Source organism: Calidris pugnax, unplaced genomic scaffold (genome assembly GCF_001431845.1).
Source record: "Calidris pugnax isolate Ruff unplaced genomic scaffold, ASM143184v1 scaffold220, whole genome shotgun sequence".
Lineage (NCBI taxonomy): Eukaryota > Metazoa > Chordata > Aves > Charadriiformes > Scolopacidae > Calidris > Calidris pugnax.
In genome coordinates this window covers 1,855,866-1,872,355 of record NW_015090963.1, presented here as the reverse complement: position 1 = coordinate 1,872,355, position 16,490 = coordinate 1,855,866, and the positions used below count along the sequence as shown (strand labels likewise).

The 16,490-nt window shown below is 55.2% G+C and overlaps 1 protein-coding gene across 1 annotated transcript; it reads left to right on the top strand.

The window, feature by feature from the left end:
* The first annotated feature begins 9,802 nt into the window (after positions 1–9,802).
* On the top strand, positions 9,803–15,172 carry LOC106894031. Its single transcript, XM_014952455.1, has 9 exons — positions 9,803–10,007; positions 10,413–10,655; positions 12,466–12,756; positions 13,028–13,125; positions 13,385–13,577; positions 13,978–14,110; positions 14,627–14,673; positions 14,854–14,925; positions 15,051–15,172. The coding sequence occupies exons 1-9, from the start codon at positions 9,803–9,805 to the stop codon at positions 15,170–15,172; spliced, it is 1,404 nt and encodes a 467-aa protein (XP_014807941.1).
* The last annotated feature ends 1,318 nt before the right edge of the window (positions 15,173–16,490 follow it).

The window sequence follows — 16,490 nt, the reverse complement described above, 5'->3', positions numbered from 1 at the left end:
TTGCTCACCTCCCTAGTTTGGATGGTGGAGAGAATCAGAAGAGTAAAAGTGAGAAAAAAGCTCATGGGTTGAGTTAAAGACAGCTTAATAGGTAGAGCAAAAGATGCACACGCACGCAAAGCAAACCAAGGACTTAATTCACTGCTTCCCATGGGCAGGCAGGTGTTCAGCCATCCCCAGGAAAGCAGGGCTCCATCACACCTAACCTTTACTTGGGAAGACAAACACCATCACTGCAAATGTCCCCACCCCTTCCTTCTTCTTCTCCCAGCTTCATGTCACATGGCATGGAATACCCCTTTGGTCACCTGGGGTCCGCTGTCCTGGCTGTGTCCCCTCCTAGATTCTTGTGTGCCCCTCTCCTCCCTCTCTCCCCACCGACTGCTTGGTGATGGGGTGGTGTGAGGAGCAGAAAAGGCCTTGCAAACTTAGCAACCACCAAAAACACCAGTGCGCTGTCACACTATTCCCATCCCAAATCCAAAACTTAGCACTGTATCAGCTGAAACCATGATGCCCTATAATTGTCCACAGCGCTTGGCTGGTTCCCTGACACGGTTCTAGCCTGTGCTAAATAGGGCAGTTTGAAGTGAGCTCACGTGCCAGGGCCATTCCCAGGAGGACACATGGACATGGCCACCTCCAGGCAGAGAGGAGAATTGAGCCGTGTGCTTGACCTCCTGTGACTCCTGCCGCCTTCTTTGGCTTCCACTCTCTGTGCTGGAGCACAGAGGAGCAGGGTGAAGGTGCTGGGCTCTGGATGTCCACGGCAGCCTTTCACCTGGAGGTCACTGATGCCACCTGTGGACAGTGATGCTCTGCCCAGGCATCAGGGGGCCTGGAAAGCGGAGCATCATCTCTCCATGCACCAGCAAGATTGGGAACTTCACAGCCCCTTCCCTCGTCTCCACACCCTGGCCACCCCCTGGCCAGGCAGGGCAGGCTGAGGCAGCAGGGGCTGGAGAACAGCTTGGTGTGGGGAGGGAGAGCATCTGCGCTGTGTTCGGTGTGGAAGCGGCTGTCGTGCTGCTGCTTGCAGCCAATTCAATCACAGCTCTTCTCCCGGGTGTTGAAAATCTCATTATGTTTAGCAAGCTCCGTGAGCAGCGCTGCCAGCCTTCCTCATCTCCAGCCCTCTCCTGTGAGTCAAGGCACCCTGACCTCCAAGGAGATGCATCAGCGTGCTCCATGGGGCCTGGGCAGAAAAACCTGGTGTATGTGGGTGACTCTGGCACAGGGAAGGTGCGCCAGGATCTGCTGCGAAGACAAAGGCAAGGGAAGGAGGTGTGTGTTGTTCTGTGTGGGGACATCTCTACGACACAGCAGAGCAAGGCAGCAGGGCTGTCCACACACAGCAGCCTTGTACCCCACGGAGGGTAAAAAATGAAGGAGAGTTAGTGGCAAAGATACGAGGCTGATGCTCCCAGGCCAGCAGCAGCACATGCAAATAGTACTTGAGCCAGGACAAGCAGTGGCAGTACTGCTTTGTCCTGGGGTCTCTGCCTGGAGAAAGGTAGAGCTGAGATGAACGAGGCAGGGCTGTGCCCTGCATGCTGGAGCCCTGTTCCCAGGCAGCACCTGCATGCCACCATGACACATTAATACCTTTGATTACTGTGGCCTAATTTCTGTCCACTTGTGTCATGGGTGGCTGGCCACCCCACCCTGCTGAGCCCTTGTTCTGCAGGGGCTGATTGCGCCAGCACTGGACAAACTGGTCTCCTGGGCTAATTACAGCCAGGAGCGACCGGGTGCTTCAGGCTGTGGGTGAGCCAAGTGTCTCACCACCGGTCCAGTGCCTGGCATGTAAGTCACACCATGATGCATGGCAAGTCCTTTCATATGGGACATTCAGGAGCATTCGTGTGGATGCCCTGTAGACTGGACTCTCACAAAGAAGGTCCATCACAGGCACCGTCTCACCAAGCTTCCCAGAGGGAAGCTGACATCCTTCTCCCAGTGCCTTCCAGAGACTTGACTTCCCCCGTGGCAGGGGTGAAGCAGCATCCTCCCTCCCTCCTCCCCACTGCCTCCTGCCTGGAAACCTTCCTCCTCAGCCTGCTTGTCTCATGGCCCTGGGCTCTGTGGGATTTTGGCTCGCCAAGGGGAAGCGGGCCAGGCTAAATGGGGGTTCCCCATGGGAGGTGGTTGCCCAAGATGGGACCTTCCCTTTGGCCCCAGGTCAGCTGTGGTGCTGCTGTAGATCTGCTCAGGATCTTCCCCTTGGCTTGATCCTGGGCTGGAAACGCACGTGATTTAATGCACGTATTTATACAACAAAGGGCAGCTGCTCTCTGGGCACTGTGCCATCCCCACCACTCACACTGGCTTACCAGAGTGCAGTGTCCTCCTCCCTCCTTCTCCTCCACCTGCCCAGCCTTTATGGGGAACAACCTCATGCCACAGCAAGCCCTGGTCAATGGCTCAAGGCTGGGAGAAGCCAGCAGACTCTCAGGGGGTTCTGCAGGGCCACACACTGAGGGAGGGAGGCCCAGAGCATGGGCCCAGACCTCGTCTTTCTGGTGCCCCGTGTATGAGAGATGCTGATTTGGGGAGGCACAGCACTCTGCTGATGGCAACTGCAAGGCCAGGACATGGATGGACATCCTGGGAGGGGTCAGATGGGAGCTGTGCCAGCTCAGGGTCCCCCAGCAGCAGTGATGCCTCCTCCAAGGCATCACTGGTGCAGCACCAGACAGGACGATAAGGGCTGTGTAGCCCCCAGAAGATCAGCTAGCACCACCAGCTGTGCCACCTTCCCCCCTCCACCAGACCACCAGCTCCATTTCGCTGGGGAAACAGCTGCTTGGATTTTTCTTGCCTATTCATCTAGTTCCTTCCTGGCTCAGGATATTTTGGGCACTTCTCTGTTCCCTGGGTGGCATAGGCGGTTCCTCGGGATTTGCTTTCCTCTGGAAGCTGTACAGGCCAAGAACTGAAAAAGGGGAAATGCCAAGCCCTTTATTTAAGACCCGTGTATGGAAGGAGAGACTCATGACTCCACCAAACACATGCACTCCATCAGCTGCCTGTGACAGAGAGCTGTGACGTGTGGGGCCAGCACATGGGGCTGGGTGGAGTATTTGAACGGGAGCAATGTGGGGAGGTTTGTGCAATGAAGGAGGTGCAGGGCAAAAGGTTTATCCAGGAGACAGAAGGCTGCCCCTCTTGGGCAACGAGAGAGACCACAGGCACAATATGCCACCCCTGCCAGGGGGCAGAAAGAATTGGTCAGAATTATTGGTCTTGGTGCAGAGAGCCTGTCCTGAAAGCAGCACCTCCAGGCAGCAGAGGCTGGAGGAAGCTAGTCTGGCCTGAGATGCTGCTCCAAATCATACAATGACCTCCTTCTGGGCTTAGCCGTGTTCTCTGTCCAAGAGCCAGGGTGGGACATGCTGAAGATGGCCCTGGGGATGGGAGCAGGAATAAGCAGATCACACAGGATCACACGCTGGTGCTGTGCAGGGAGCTGAACCCTGCCTGGACATCTCAGGGCTGGATCTGACTGGGTTACCCTCCCCAGGCCTGATCCCACCTGCGGGATGGCATCCCAACCTGGCCTTAGCCCATCCCCATGACCATGACCGTATCTGATGATCTGTAGGTACACCCCACACAAGGGTCCCTCAAGGACAGTTATGGGCTGGGGTCTGGAGTAAGCCTTAAATACATTTCTTTTATTTGTGAGGTCTGACAAGAAAATAGACTTTACTGCAGGGGAATGTGGTGGAAATGTCAGCAGTGCTTTCCACAAAGTCTGATCCTCAAAAGCCACAGCTACTTCTCCTTTCCTTGTGGTTTTGCGGATGGTTTTGAGCCCTCAACATTATTCCTTTTCAGAAGCAAAACTGATTGTAAATTGTAGGTGGTTTGGGATTTTCTCTCTTCAGTCCGAAGGTCTGAATCCTGTTAGTTCATTGACGATCGAACCAGATCTTCAGGAAACACCTCATCAATCATGTTTATGATGATCAGATCAACTGCTCAACTGAGAGGGAGGTATGTGGCTTGTTAGCTTTATTATATGCAAAAATGTAGACATCTGCTGTATGCTATAGCAGGAAATCTGTATTAGAAAGCGTCTAAGATGTGTTGAGATGGCTCTGCAAGACTTAGTCCTGCTGGAAGGGCTAGAGTGGTGTACACAGGGTACGTGCAGCCCACACATGATGTGCTCTTGAAAATGTGGTGAATGGTGTCTTGGAGGTGGAGCTCGCCACCTCCTGTTGGCCATTCCATGCCAAGTGTGGATTCGTGAGTTGCTGTGTGACTTGGCAGTCCCTTGGAAAACTTCTCTCATTTGAACTCTGCTACACGGCTCTCCGTGAAGCAAGGCATCAACTGAATTGGCAGCTCTAATGTTAGTTAGAATGTCTAAGAGCTAGGCGTATGACTGAATGCACTGGCTTTTTCTGGTGCATGCTACACACTAGGGCAACAAATCTCGAAAAGTTGTGACTTTCTAAGGAGGGAGAGGCCCAACACAAATTGCTAGGCTGCAGTGCATTTCAGGATAGGGGAAAAGAAAATAAATGCATCAGCTGCAATAGGAAGCCTACTGCACCGTGTGCATTTTTCAAGCTTGACTGTTTTCTTTCAATGTTTTTGCTCCTTTCATATAGCAAAAGAGAGGCAGTGGGAGTGTCCACATCTAACGCTGGGGTTTTATGAGGAAATGACCCGGTGAGTGCTGCCTGTGGCCATTCTCGCATCTTTGCACCTTTGCTGGCTGCACAGGGTCAGAAAAAGCCTGGTTCCCAAAGCCCAGGGAATCACCAAGGAAACAGGGAGGACGTGGTCTAGTGGGTCTAGTGCTATTTCTCCTCTTGCTGAAAGTGTGCTAGAAGACCTTACCCCATCAATCTCACAACAGCTGGACTGTCACATCACTGTACTGATGTTCCTGAGTCTAGGGGAGACCTAGCTTCCAGAAATCCCTCAGTGTTGCTGCTCTACTGAGGTAGGTACACCAAGCACTCTCATGTTCCTGAGTCTAGGGGAGACCTAGCTTCCAGAAATCCCTCAGTGTTGCTGCTCTACTGAGGTAATGCAGGTAGGTACACCAAGCACTCTTCTGTGGTACTGAGGGTGATGGTTCCTGGGAATGGACCTGCCATGGACCTTTGGGCCAACCAGTCCCATCCAGGTGGTCAAGAGCAGCCTGGATGACAGCAACTGTTCTGAGAACACTGATTGTGTTGAACCATGGAGCAATCATTACTCCTGTCTGCAGGGAAACCACAGAGTTGAAAGAGGGGTTGCCCAGGAGAGCTGCAGCAGCACAGGAGGCCAGGACTCATGGAAGCTTAAAGCCATGCAACACTGTATGAGCTGGAAATGGACTTGGAGAAGAGATTGGTGGTGATGTCTTCAGGTACAGGAGACTTGGACAGTGTGAGTGAGCCATCCTTGGGGTTATGGCCCAAAGCCAGGAGCACCCAGGGAATTCCCTCCCATACGACCCAGCCAGGGACAGGAAGAAATCTTCTCCATCCAGCTGCAGGAAGACCCTCTTAGCCCCAGTGCTGTGTGCTCTGTACATCTCAAGGCACTTCACATCCTAGAAGGTACTGAGAAAGTGGAGCTCAGAGCCACGGTAGCAGAAAGCTTTGGAGGAGACTGGAAAAAACCTACATCTGGCTGGTTCAGGAGCCTGTCAGATACAAGAGGTCTGTTGGCGGGCATCAGTGGCCAGGTTGTTGAGGATGGGTCAGTTCAAGATAGCAAGTAAAGAGAGCACAAGGCAAAAGTAGATGCATGATGAGAGCACCCCGGGATGGGCTTGGGCAGGGCTGGGGTGTTTTGCTCAACATCCACCATTGGCTCTGGAGGGAGAGAGGAGTGAGGCAGAGCTGAGAAGGTTTTGGAGGTGTTTGTGGGAGCAGGGCTGCAGGGGCCTGAGGTAGCCAGCAAAAAGGCTGGACTGAGGCACCCAGGAGACCCCATCAAGCCTGGACCTGGTGCTGTTTGTGGGCAGATGGGCGAGGAGAAGCCCTGAGGCTGGTGGGATGCTCTCTTTCCGAAGAGGAAGCTTTTTTGCACCCCATGTGATTTCCCTACGTGGCTGTTTCATTTCTGTGTTGGCACCTCTCCTGTGCTGGGTTACACTGATACCTCTCCCGAGCGGCTCAGACTGAGTCCTGCCTGAGGACTTTGTGCCAGCATGGTCCTGCGAGGGCTGGCTCTGTCCTTTCTCCTGGTCCTTGCACCTCAACTGCCTGCATGGTTATGGAAGGACCGTGGTCCCAAGAACCTGGGGAGAGCTGAGGAAGGAGGTAAGGGTGGGTTGTGCCTCTCTCTTGCAGAAAAGGTTTTGCTGCTCCTCTCCCTGCCCATTTTCTGGGCAGCTTTACCCCGTTCTGTGGGGTGCTGGGGAGGGCTGAAGCAGGTCCTGAGACACTTGGGCACCCACTGGGTTGTGGTGTGGTGAAGCCTTGGTGTGCTGGGAAAGTCTCCGTGAGCATGGGAGCTGTACTGTCCCTTTGGGGAGTGGGCAGTGTCCCTGGGAGCAGGAGGTGACAGGTTCTTGTTACACAGTGGACAGATGAAGCCATGGTATGTGGCCTTCCTGTGACAATCAGAGGAGATGCCTGTCTCAGGGGAAGGTGGTGGTGATGCTCAGCAAAGGCGTGGGGAGCTGTGAGATGAATCCCTGTGTTAGCTGGGACTTCTGCTCTCTCCCATGGCCAGTAGAGCTGTAGTTTGGTGGGATTGTTCTTTAACAGTGTTGTTCTGTTCCATCTCCATGCGAGGAGGAGAACAGGCACCTCCTGGATCTCTGCTGGGCGCTTTCCTATGAAGTCTCTGGGCTTCCCCATGGAGACTGTGTGCTGTGTCCTGGAGTTGCTGGTGCCTGTTGACGTCCCCAGGGGGCACAGCAGGAGCAGCTGCTCTTTGCAGCAGGGTCTAGGGGGGCTGAGGCGTGAGTCATTTTCTCTGGATGGAAATGGGAGCAGAAGTGGCTTACCAAGACATTGGATGGGTCATGAGTCATGTTACCCATCACTGGTGTCTGGAGGAAGGCTGCCCTTCCAGCAATGTCTTCTGCTATCCAGGGCAGGATGGAGCCTGTTCCCCTCATCCCAACAGCAGCTCCTGGCCCTTTCTTCTGTTCCGCACAGCCCATCCTGAGAAGGTCTGTCCATAGTCATGGCTCTCCCCTCCTTGCCCTGAGGAGTCCCAGCTGGGGGAGGCTGTGATGGGCTCAGTAAAAGCATTGGCTCTGAGGGGCTGGGGCAGATTCCTTGAACCTGTGTCTGCAGAAGAGGTGTGGGGCACCAACATGAAGTTCTGGCTGTTATCCTTTAGTGTTGTCAAGGAGTCATGCTGGCCATAGCCATGTGCTTTTTCAACTTTCTCTTTGTCTCCTGTGTCCTTGCTGTTCAGGAGTAACCACCAAAGTCTGAATGACCCATATGCATTTTCTAGACAAGACCCAGAGAGCAAAAGCTCGTGTCACTTGCTGAGTGTGCCTATGGCCCAGTTCTGCTCACCTTCCCCTGCCCGCTGAGGTCTGCATGAAACTGCCTTGTGCTCCCGTTTCTCCTGCTTGCTAATGTCCCTTTGTGTGCCTTGGCCTTGCCAGCTGTTTCCTCAGTGGCTGTTGATTTCTACTCCCTCTGGAGGGCCACCTGCTTGTCCCTGTGTCCTCTCGCATTGCAGGTCATCGTCAGCCTCCTGACTGATCCAGGCTGTTCTCTCGTTGCATCCCCCATCCTCCTTCTGCACAAGGCTGCTTCTGCCTTGCTTTTCAGACTGTAGAGCACCTCAGGGACATCCAGCCTTCGGGACCTGTTTCCTGACAAATACCAACAGCAACAACCATTCCTCTCCACGGGTGAAAATCTTTCCTTTGAAGAATGGTTCATTTTCCCAGAACAGAGGGATTTTTTCCCCAATGGCTGGTGTCCCTGGTCTGATGCTTGGTGCTGGGCAGGTCTCCCATCCTCTGCCAAGGTAGAAAGGATCCTGGATGTCACTCTGGGCAGGTGTGTGAGGACATGTGTGCTGCTTCAGGGGGTTATGAGGGGAGGGGGAAGATGCATGGTGGGGATGCCTAAGGAGGTTCAGACTGAGTCAAGGGTTTCATGTCTGTCAAGGCTTTCGGCTGTCGTAGTGAAGCATGTGACGTTAGGGCACTCGAAGGGATCCTCTGCAGGGGAAGAAGTGTCCTGCCTGGACAACACTCGTGACCACTAAAGATGGAGGTGGAGGCCACTGTCCTTTGCAGTAGAGGACCTAGGTGCAGGTTGAGATGATGGCGTGAAAACCCCCTGCCAGATAAGGGAAGTGTGGTGATGCCCCTGTTCCAGTGTAAGGGAGTGCAGCCCCAGGAGTGCTGGCTGGCAGGAAGCGGGCAGTGGTGGAGGTGCCTGTGGCTGCAGAGAGGTGTTTCATCCTGTTTCAGCAGAGGCCACCTGCTGCCGCAATGGCTCCTCACGGACTGGGTGAGGCCAGTCTGGGTGACACGTCAAGCAGAGCAGGAGCAGGCAGGCTCATTTTGGGTGAAGTGCAGAGAAAAGGCTGGGTGCACAGAGTGGGGTGGAGTGGAGCGTTGTGTCCAGTGCTGTGGACGTAGCTTTTGGGGGTCCGAGGGCAGGCTGTTGGTGCTGGGAGTTTCCTTGAGGGTCCAAGTCAGGAGGGTGTGCAATGGCAGCAGATGCTCACTGGGGCTGTTGTGCTCCCAGAGCCCCTGTCCTTGGTGCAGAGAGCATGGGAGAGGGCAGCATTCACTGGGCTGATGGGTCCCACTGTCTGGGATCCAATTCCCCCTCAGCACAAGGGTGGGCAGGAGAGCTTGCAGGTAACCCTTCTGACCTGCACCTGAGGGTGCAAGGTGGGTCAATGCACCCGGGGTCTTGGGCCTCATCCTGGGAAATGCTCATCTCTGCCACCCCTCTGAAGTGGAGGGGACCAGCACCCCTCTGGACGGGGTCTCCTCACCCCTGATGATGATGCCAGAGCTCGGTGACCCTAAGGACTCTCCCTCATGTCCTTTGCACAGGATGGAAGGTATAAGGCTCCCTCTGACTGAGATCCCAAGCTGTGGTTTACCCCGAATCAGAGCAGCTATGCCTTGAATGATTGATTGCACCTGAGCTGTGCCGGGCAGAACGTGCCATCAGTCCCCCAGACTATATGCAGTTCCAGCAGGACCCAGACCCTGACACAGGGCTCCTGAGCTGGCAGCAGACAGGGGAACAGTCCAGGAACAGGGCACCTGGGTGCCTCAACTTTCCCCCATGTCCTGGCAGTGCTGGGGCACCTTTCATCACAGCACCTTGCTGTGGGCAGCCGCTGGGGATCTGTACTCCTGAGGAGGGGTTCAAAGGCAGGAACGCTTCCTGGACAGCATGTCCTGCCTCCAGCTGGAGACCTGAGCAGCTGGTGGGGTTCAGCTTAAGGCTTCAGCACTTTGCTCTGCTTGTTTCCTGGGGAAGTTTCTCTGGGCTTTGCTTGTGGAGAATGAGCTCTGCTTGTGGAGGCTGTCACTGCTGCATTGTTCACCTGGGCATGAGAGCGGCCAAGAGAATGAGCTCTCAAGCACCAAGGGGAGGCTTGTAAGTCCTGGAGATAGGGGTGATGATAAGGCCTGAGCCCCTGAGCAGTGCCTGCGCACAGGGTGGGAGTAGAGGGATGCTTGCATGTGTCAAGGTGAGTGGTCAGAGTCACGAGGAGGAGACATCTGTCACAAGCCTCCTCTTGTGACAGGTGTCACAAGCTCCCAAAAAATATTCCTCACCCTATTTTACCTCTGACAGAAACATGCCAAAGGCCTGGTAGGTGGGACCCAAGACTCCAGATGGCACCATTCCATGAGAATTACACAAAGGATGAAGAAGTGACACTGAGCTGCAATGGTGGTTTCCAGCCGTCCTTCACCCATGTCAAATGTGCAGGGGGAGCTCAGGCACAGAATTATTCTGGCTCTCTAAACAACAACGTGTGGCTGGGGAGGAAAAACGGTGATGCCTGGATCCACATTGAAGGGAACATAGTTTGTATTGGTAAGTAGGTTATCAAGATTTGCCTCTTATGGAGACCTGTGGTCAAATCCTGTCCCATTCTTCCATCTCTGACCTTCCACCATCACCACTGTGGCCTGGCATGCACTTCTGATGCCTGATCAGGGCCTCTCAGATCTCCCTGAGGCCACTTCTCCAGTGAATTCTGGCACAGCTTCATCCAGCCCCTGCCTGGGAAGACCCCAGGCCAAGCTGACACTCACAAGGAGAACCCCCTTCCAACAAGATTTGTGGAGGAGCCATGTCCTGGCAGATGGATGTGTAACCTTCACTCTCCCTTCAGTTACTGTAGGGGTTGCTGGGAATTGCTCATATGCCACCACCTACCCCTGCCCCACCTTCCTGACATCTTCCATCCCAATTAACACCCACTTTCACCTCTGCCAGAAACGTGCAAAAGGCCCCAATGGGACCCAAGACTCCAGCTGGCACCAGACCAGGAGAATTACAAGAAGAACGAAGAAGTGATGCTGATCTGCCCTAAGGATTTCCAGCTCTTCTTCACCCATGTCAAGTGTGTAGGAAAATTCCCATTCATCAGCAATGGGAAAGCAGTACACAGAGAAGCTTGGAATGGAAAGGACAGCAGAGGTGACTGGATCCATATTCAGTCCCATGTGGAGTGCATTGGTAAGGGAGACAGCGGGAGGTCTCCTGGCTGCCCAGCTCTGCCCTCCCTGAGCAGGGGAAGGTGGGCCGTGTGGGCACAGGGGGTTTTGGGCTCTGCCTGCCTGGGAAAATGGCAGGTTCTGCTGAGGGCAGTGTTGACACAGCCCCTGAGCTTGCCCCAGTGCTTTTGGTGAACCTGTGAGGCTGGAGCTGCTGTCAGCATCAGTCCCTGAGGGTCCTAGCAGGAAGGGGCTTTGGGATCGGGGTGGTGGTAGTGGTAGTGGCCAGAGCTGCCCATTCCAGGCCAAGACAGAGCACCCAGTGTGCAGGGCTGCAGCCTGCAATTCATGGGTGGGTGGGAGGTTGCCGTTGTAGGAACATGGGTGACATGGGACATGCTGCGAGCTTCTGGCAAAACCCTGTGACGAGGGGCGGTGGGCTACAGCACTGGAGGTCAGACTGGCATGTGTGGTAAAGGTGGCCAAAAACATCATGTCAGGTTCTGAGGGATCACAGTTCTCTGTCCCCTGTGACAACAGGACAAAGGCCTGGCCTTGTCCCCATGCACTGGTCTCCACTCTTGGTCCCTGCTGCATGCCATCACCACAGCAGCCAGCTTTTGGGCTCAGGTTCTATTGCTTTTCAAAAGGCTTCAGAGTGCTGTGGTGTCCACGGAGTCTACCAGCCTCTCTGCAAGCTTTATTCAAGCCACTCATGGTTGCCCTGAGTCCCTGAAGTTCTGGATCCTCCTGGCCTTTCCTGGGAGATGTGGGGGAAACAGTGTGGGGCCCTTCTTGCCCTCATCCCCTTGATGGGTGTGGAAGGGCTGCTCCGTATTGCATTCCAGAGCTCCATCCCTCACTGTGCTGTGCCAGGGATCCCCAGCTCCATCCCCTCTATGCCCTGTGGGTGGACCCTCTGCCCTGCTAACGCCTTTCCATCTTGGTGCAGAGAAATGCCAGAAGCCCCACTGGGACCCCAGGTCTATCTTTGACCCAGATCGGGGGACCTACAACCGAAATGAAGTGGTGAAGGTGAGATGTCCTGAGGGGCACTGGCCTCCTCCCATAGAGATCAAATGTGTAAAACTGAACCCAAGGCCCGGCTCCCTGATTCCTCGCAGCGGCTGGATTGGGAAGAACGGCACGGGCCGCTGGAACCCTGTGGAGGGGAACTTGACCTGTGTGGGTGAGTGAGATGACCATCCACTTTCTCAGTGCTCACGGCCTGTTCTCCCCAGGCAGAGATAGCAGTGCCACGTGTCTCACAGCATTGGTGCCTTGTGAGAGGGCTGGTCAGGGCATAGTGTGGACATTCATTCCAAAAAAAAATGCAGCTGATGCATCCCATGTTTGTGTCCGTGCTGTTGGCAGCTGGGGCAGCCAGCACCTCACCGAGGGGACAAGTCCTCACTGCTGCACATAGAGTCCCAGTCAGTGTGCCCAGACCAGCCAGAAAGGTCTGCCTGGAGAAGAGCATGAGAGTCCAGGAGGAGAAGGGCAGAGCACAGACCTGGCTGCTGGGTGTGTTGGCTAAGACACTGCTGGTGTGAAAGGGATAAGCACCAGACCAGTGGCTGGCCCCAGCTGCGGGAGGGCCTCAAGTACTTGCCCTTGCTGTCCCAGAGTCCCTGCATCACCCAGGGTACCTCCGGGAACAGGGGGAACAGGGCAAGAGGAAGGTGCAGACAGTGCCTGAGATGTGCCTGGGAGAAGTTAGGATGGCCTTGTGTGGACAGGCTGGTGAGGGAACAGTGGGGATGATGGAGGTTGGCTGCAAGGCTGGGAGGGTAAGGGAAGTGAGTGACCCTCTTGCAATGTTTCCTTCACAGATGTCCTCCAGGTTGTCTCTGAGAGCGTGGAGATTACCAGCACCAGCATCACACTGAAGTGGATCTGCAGGCTCCCTGATGCCTGTGAGCATATTCGGGCCAGGTGCCGGCTGGAAGAGCACTCCTCCCCTACCTGTGAGGCTAAGGAGGTGAAAGGAGAGAAGATGCTTCAAGGCCAGGAGGGAACATTCACCTGTCCCCCTCTGCAGCCCTTCACTGTCTACAGTGTCACCATCTCCTTGCCCCCCAGCACGGTCCTGTACACACGTCTTCTCACAACAAAGGAAACAGGTACGTGCCTTCCAAAATGTAATGTAAAGGTGCCCTTTGCTCAATAGCTCATCTTGATCCTCTGCTCCCTGCAGTGATGTTCCTGGGATCAGAGGTCCAGAGATCCTGTGGGGCTCTGGGGAAGGGGCTGTGCAGGGCCCTGGAGCACACCATGTCCCTTCCTCACCCTCCACCTCCTCACCACACCATTGCTGCCAGTGTTGCAGCATATGCAGCCTTTGTGGGAGACAAATCCTCACTGTCTCCATGTGTGACTTCATCCTCCTTCCAGTGCCGGACAAACCAGAGAAGCTGTGGCTGAATCCCAACACAGGGTCCCTCTCATGGAAGCCGCTGCCCCCCTGCAAAGGGAAGATCATCGGATACCAGGTACCAGGGGACCACAGACTCCCCATGGTCCTCTTCACCTTGCCAGGCTCCTCCCTTCCTGGAGCTCTGTGCAGGCAGCCTGGGGAGAGGTGTGAGCCCTCCATGGCCAGGGCACACCAGCTCTACACTGCTGGTGTTTCTGGTGGGGTCAGGTCCCCTCCTGTCCCCAGCCAGCAGTAGCAGCCCCTCTCCACAGAGCTGCCCTGTGCAGGAGGGGAGGTGGCTGCTCCTCCTCACCAACTCCCTGCCCTTCCTCTAGCTGAACATCACAACCCGAAGAGCGCACGATGACACCTTCCTTGAGTTCAAGCAGGTGGTGGTGAACCAGTCTGTCACTCAGTACACACCACCCCGTCAGACACCTGGAAGCAAATACACGGTGGCAGTGCAGGGCCTCACGGTGGCTGGTGCTGGGGCTGCATCAATCCTGGAATTTCAGACCTACATCTCGGGTAATGGTTGTTGTGTCTTGGGTCTGGCTGAGGAGTGAGTGCTGAGTCTGGAGCAGCCTCCAGAGTTGTGTGCGCACCCAACCCGTCCCCACCAAGAGTGGGGCAGGGAGGGTGGGCACCCTGGGAGCCTGGCTCGGCAGTGGGGGATATGGGGCTGGGTGAGTCCTGCTTCCAGGTGATGCATCATTTGGGCCCCTGGCCCCTCCTGGTTGTGATTTTGTGATCAGAGGTGGCCCCTCTGCTCTTCCACTAAAGAAGAGGATACTCATCCCTGTGTTTGGGTGCATGAGTCCTCTTGCTGTGTGCAGCCATGTTGAGCCAGCTTCCTGACCCTCTGGTTTGTATGTGAGATGGGACAAGTCCCTGTGCTCCAGACCCAGCCTCCCTCTGCCCCACTCAGCGGACATGAGGGCAAGGGAAGACTGTGCCTCGCTGCCTGACCCTGCAGCATACAGGATGGCAGAACCTGGACACGTGTGTCCACAGATGGTGCACACGCCCAACGCCATGGTTGGGGCCGTGGCTGGCACATGGTAGAGACTGAGACCCACTCCCGGCTGTGTGTTAGTTGCAGGGTGGTGTCAGGGCTCATGGACAGGCATGGTGGTCGCAGTGGTGGTATTGGTGTTGCTGGTGGTCGCCCTGTCTGCAGGGATCCTGTGGTTTCTGTTGTCCAGGTGAGGAGATGGGACTCTTGGCGTCGCTACTCTACCTCAGGCCATGCTGTGCTTTGGGGTGTCTGGGCATGGAAAGGATATTCTCCTCACTGCTTTCACTCTTCTCTTTATGCCAAGGACATTGCTTGGCTGTAGGGCTGCTGGCTGGGGATCATGAGGATCTTCCTTGGGATGGGGCAGGGACTATGTGTGCTCAGACATCCCTTCTCTTGCTGCTGTTGCTGTCGCTGCCACCACTGCTGTTCCTCTGCTCGTGAAAGGCCCAGAGGGTGGTTGTGCAGAGCTCTCCATCTCTCTGCCTCTGAGTTCTTCAGAGCCCTGGGCCACCTCAGCCTCTCTCCCAACTCCCAGGACTGCCCTTTGCCTTCCCAGGAGAAGGAATGCCTTGCCCAGCAAACCCGAAGAGGACCATTACACAGGTAGGGTTCCCACCACAGAGAGAGCTGTAGAGCTGTGGTGGGAGCTGGGAAAGGAGCAGGTCTGTTGCAGGAGGGCATGTTCCCATAGTGGAAACATGGTGGTGGCTGCAGGCAGCCCATCTGGCTCTGGCTGACCTGACAGAACAGCATATCCCACATCTGTTTCTGTCATCCCCCCAGAGCTCCAGCCTTATGAGAACGTGGATAACTACTGTGTGGTCAAGGGCACTCTTCTGGCAGAGGAAGAAGCAGGTAGGACACAGAGAGCCCTATCTATTCCCACACCTGGCAGGGAGAGGCAGCCATGCTGGCATGAGCCCCCCACACCCTCCAGAACATGCAGCAGCCTCTGCCCTGGGTGCTGTTGGTCTCTGCAGGTAAAGGTGGCCAGGCTGGAGAGATGTTGCCTCAGACCCCGCCGGTCCTGGAGTCCTCAAGAGACAGTCAGAGCAGTGAGGGAGAGGAGAAGATGAGGTTGAAGTCCCCGGCTCAGTGCTGATGGCCCCTTCCCCAGGCTTGGTTTTCCTGGGATGGAAGCAGGATCTCATAAAGCTTGTGCTGGATTATTGCTCCCTCTCAAATTCTCTCCCTCATCAAGCTCCAGCATCTTCTGTCACTGAGCAGGATCAGCCCAAAGCCTGAGGTGACCTGCTTGTGCCAGCAAGGATGTGTTCTGAGAGTCCTCCAGTGCTCTGGCAAAGTTGTATCACCCTCCTCCCGATGCCTGCAGGTGTCCTCTGAGACCAAAGCAGCTCGCTGGGTCCCACTCCCTCTTTCCCCACTCTGTAGCCCCAAATCCTTCTAGATCCTGGCCCCTGCTTGAGTTTGGCCCAACTGCGCTGCCCTTGCAGCTGTGCTGCTGTGTCCCAACAACCAATAAATTCTTCTGGTTTGCAGGAGCTGCCTGCCCTGCAACAGCTCCCACCTTCTTGTGGTTCCTCTCCATTTTGTGTGCAAAAGCCCTGTCCCTGTGGAGGAGCTTCGACCAGGTTTCTCCTGCTCCCAGAAGCCTCAAGGAAGCATATCTGAGAAGCCGTGTACTCCCAGTGCAATAGTTTGAGTTCCTACTTTCCCTCCTCCCCATCCTACTGCTAGCATCGTCTAGCTGGACCTCTGTGTTGGTCTGTGACCTGCTCTCTTGGTCTCAGTACCCTTTTCCCCTCTTGTGAGGTGCATTTGTGCCTGTCCCTCTTGGGAAAACCCCATCCTGTGTCCTTTGGGATCTGCTCGATGCTGGCTGCTGCTGCCCTGGTGCAGCCTCCATTGTCCACTGCCTCTCTGGCTCTCTGGGATGCTGGTGCCTGGTGAAGCCTGGATGCTGCTGAGGGACAGCCCAAAGGCCCTCCTTTGTGAGGAGCTCACTGCTGGAAGATGGAGAAATCGACCACCCTCTTCTCTGACTGTGTGTTGCACCTGCGATACTTCCATTTCTTCTCCTGCCCTTGGGCACATGGGCTCTCCTGAGTTCCCTGGACTCAGGGATGACAAGCTGGTTGTGGGATGTGCTTTTTACAACCCTGAACACAGAGTCATTGTGGTCTTTTGCTTCAGTGTCATCTCTCTCCCCTGCCAAACCTCTAGCCAATTGTGTGACCTTCTGACTCTGACACTTTGTTTTCTTTGCCTGGATATTTTGTCTTTCCAGTGCTGCACTTCACGGTCTTTCCATAGCTGCAGTTTTTTCTTCATCTTTCTACTAGCCGGTCATTTGCCTGAGGCCTCTCTAGCAGTGCTCTAGCTGTCACAGCTGGTGCATGCCACCCCTTTCATTCTTACTCTGCTGCTCCCTTTCATAGCTGATTCCTATCAATCTTAAC

Coding starts and splice junctions, on each gene's coding strand:
- LOC106894031 (XM_014952455.1), top strand. CDS start 9,803: ATGGCACCATTCCATGAGAATTACACAAAGGATGAAGAAGTGACACTG. Junction 10,656..12,465: donor GTCCCATGTGGAGTGCATTG/GTAAGGGAGACA, acceptor TTTCCTTCACAG/ATGTCCTCCAGGTTGTCTCT. Junction 13,126..13,384: donor GGAAGATCATCGGATACCAG/GTACCAGGGGAC, acceptor CCCTTCCTCTAG/CTGAACATCACAACCCGAAG.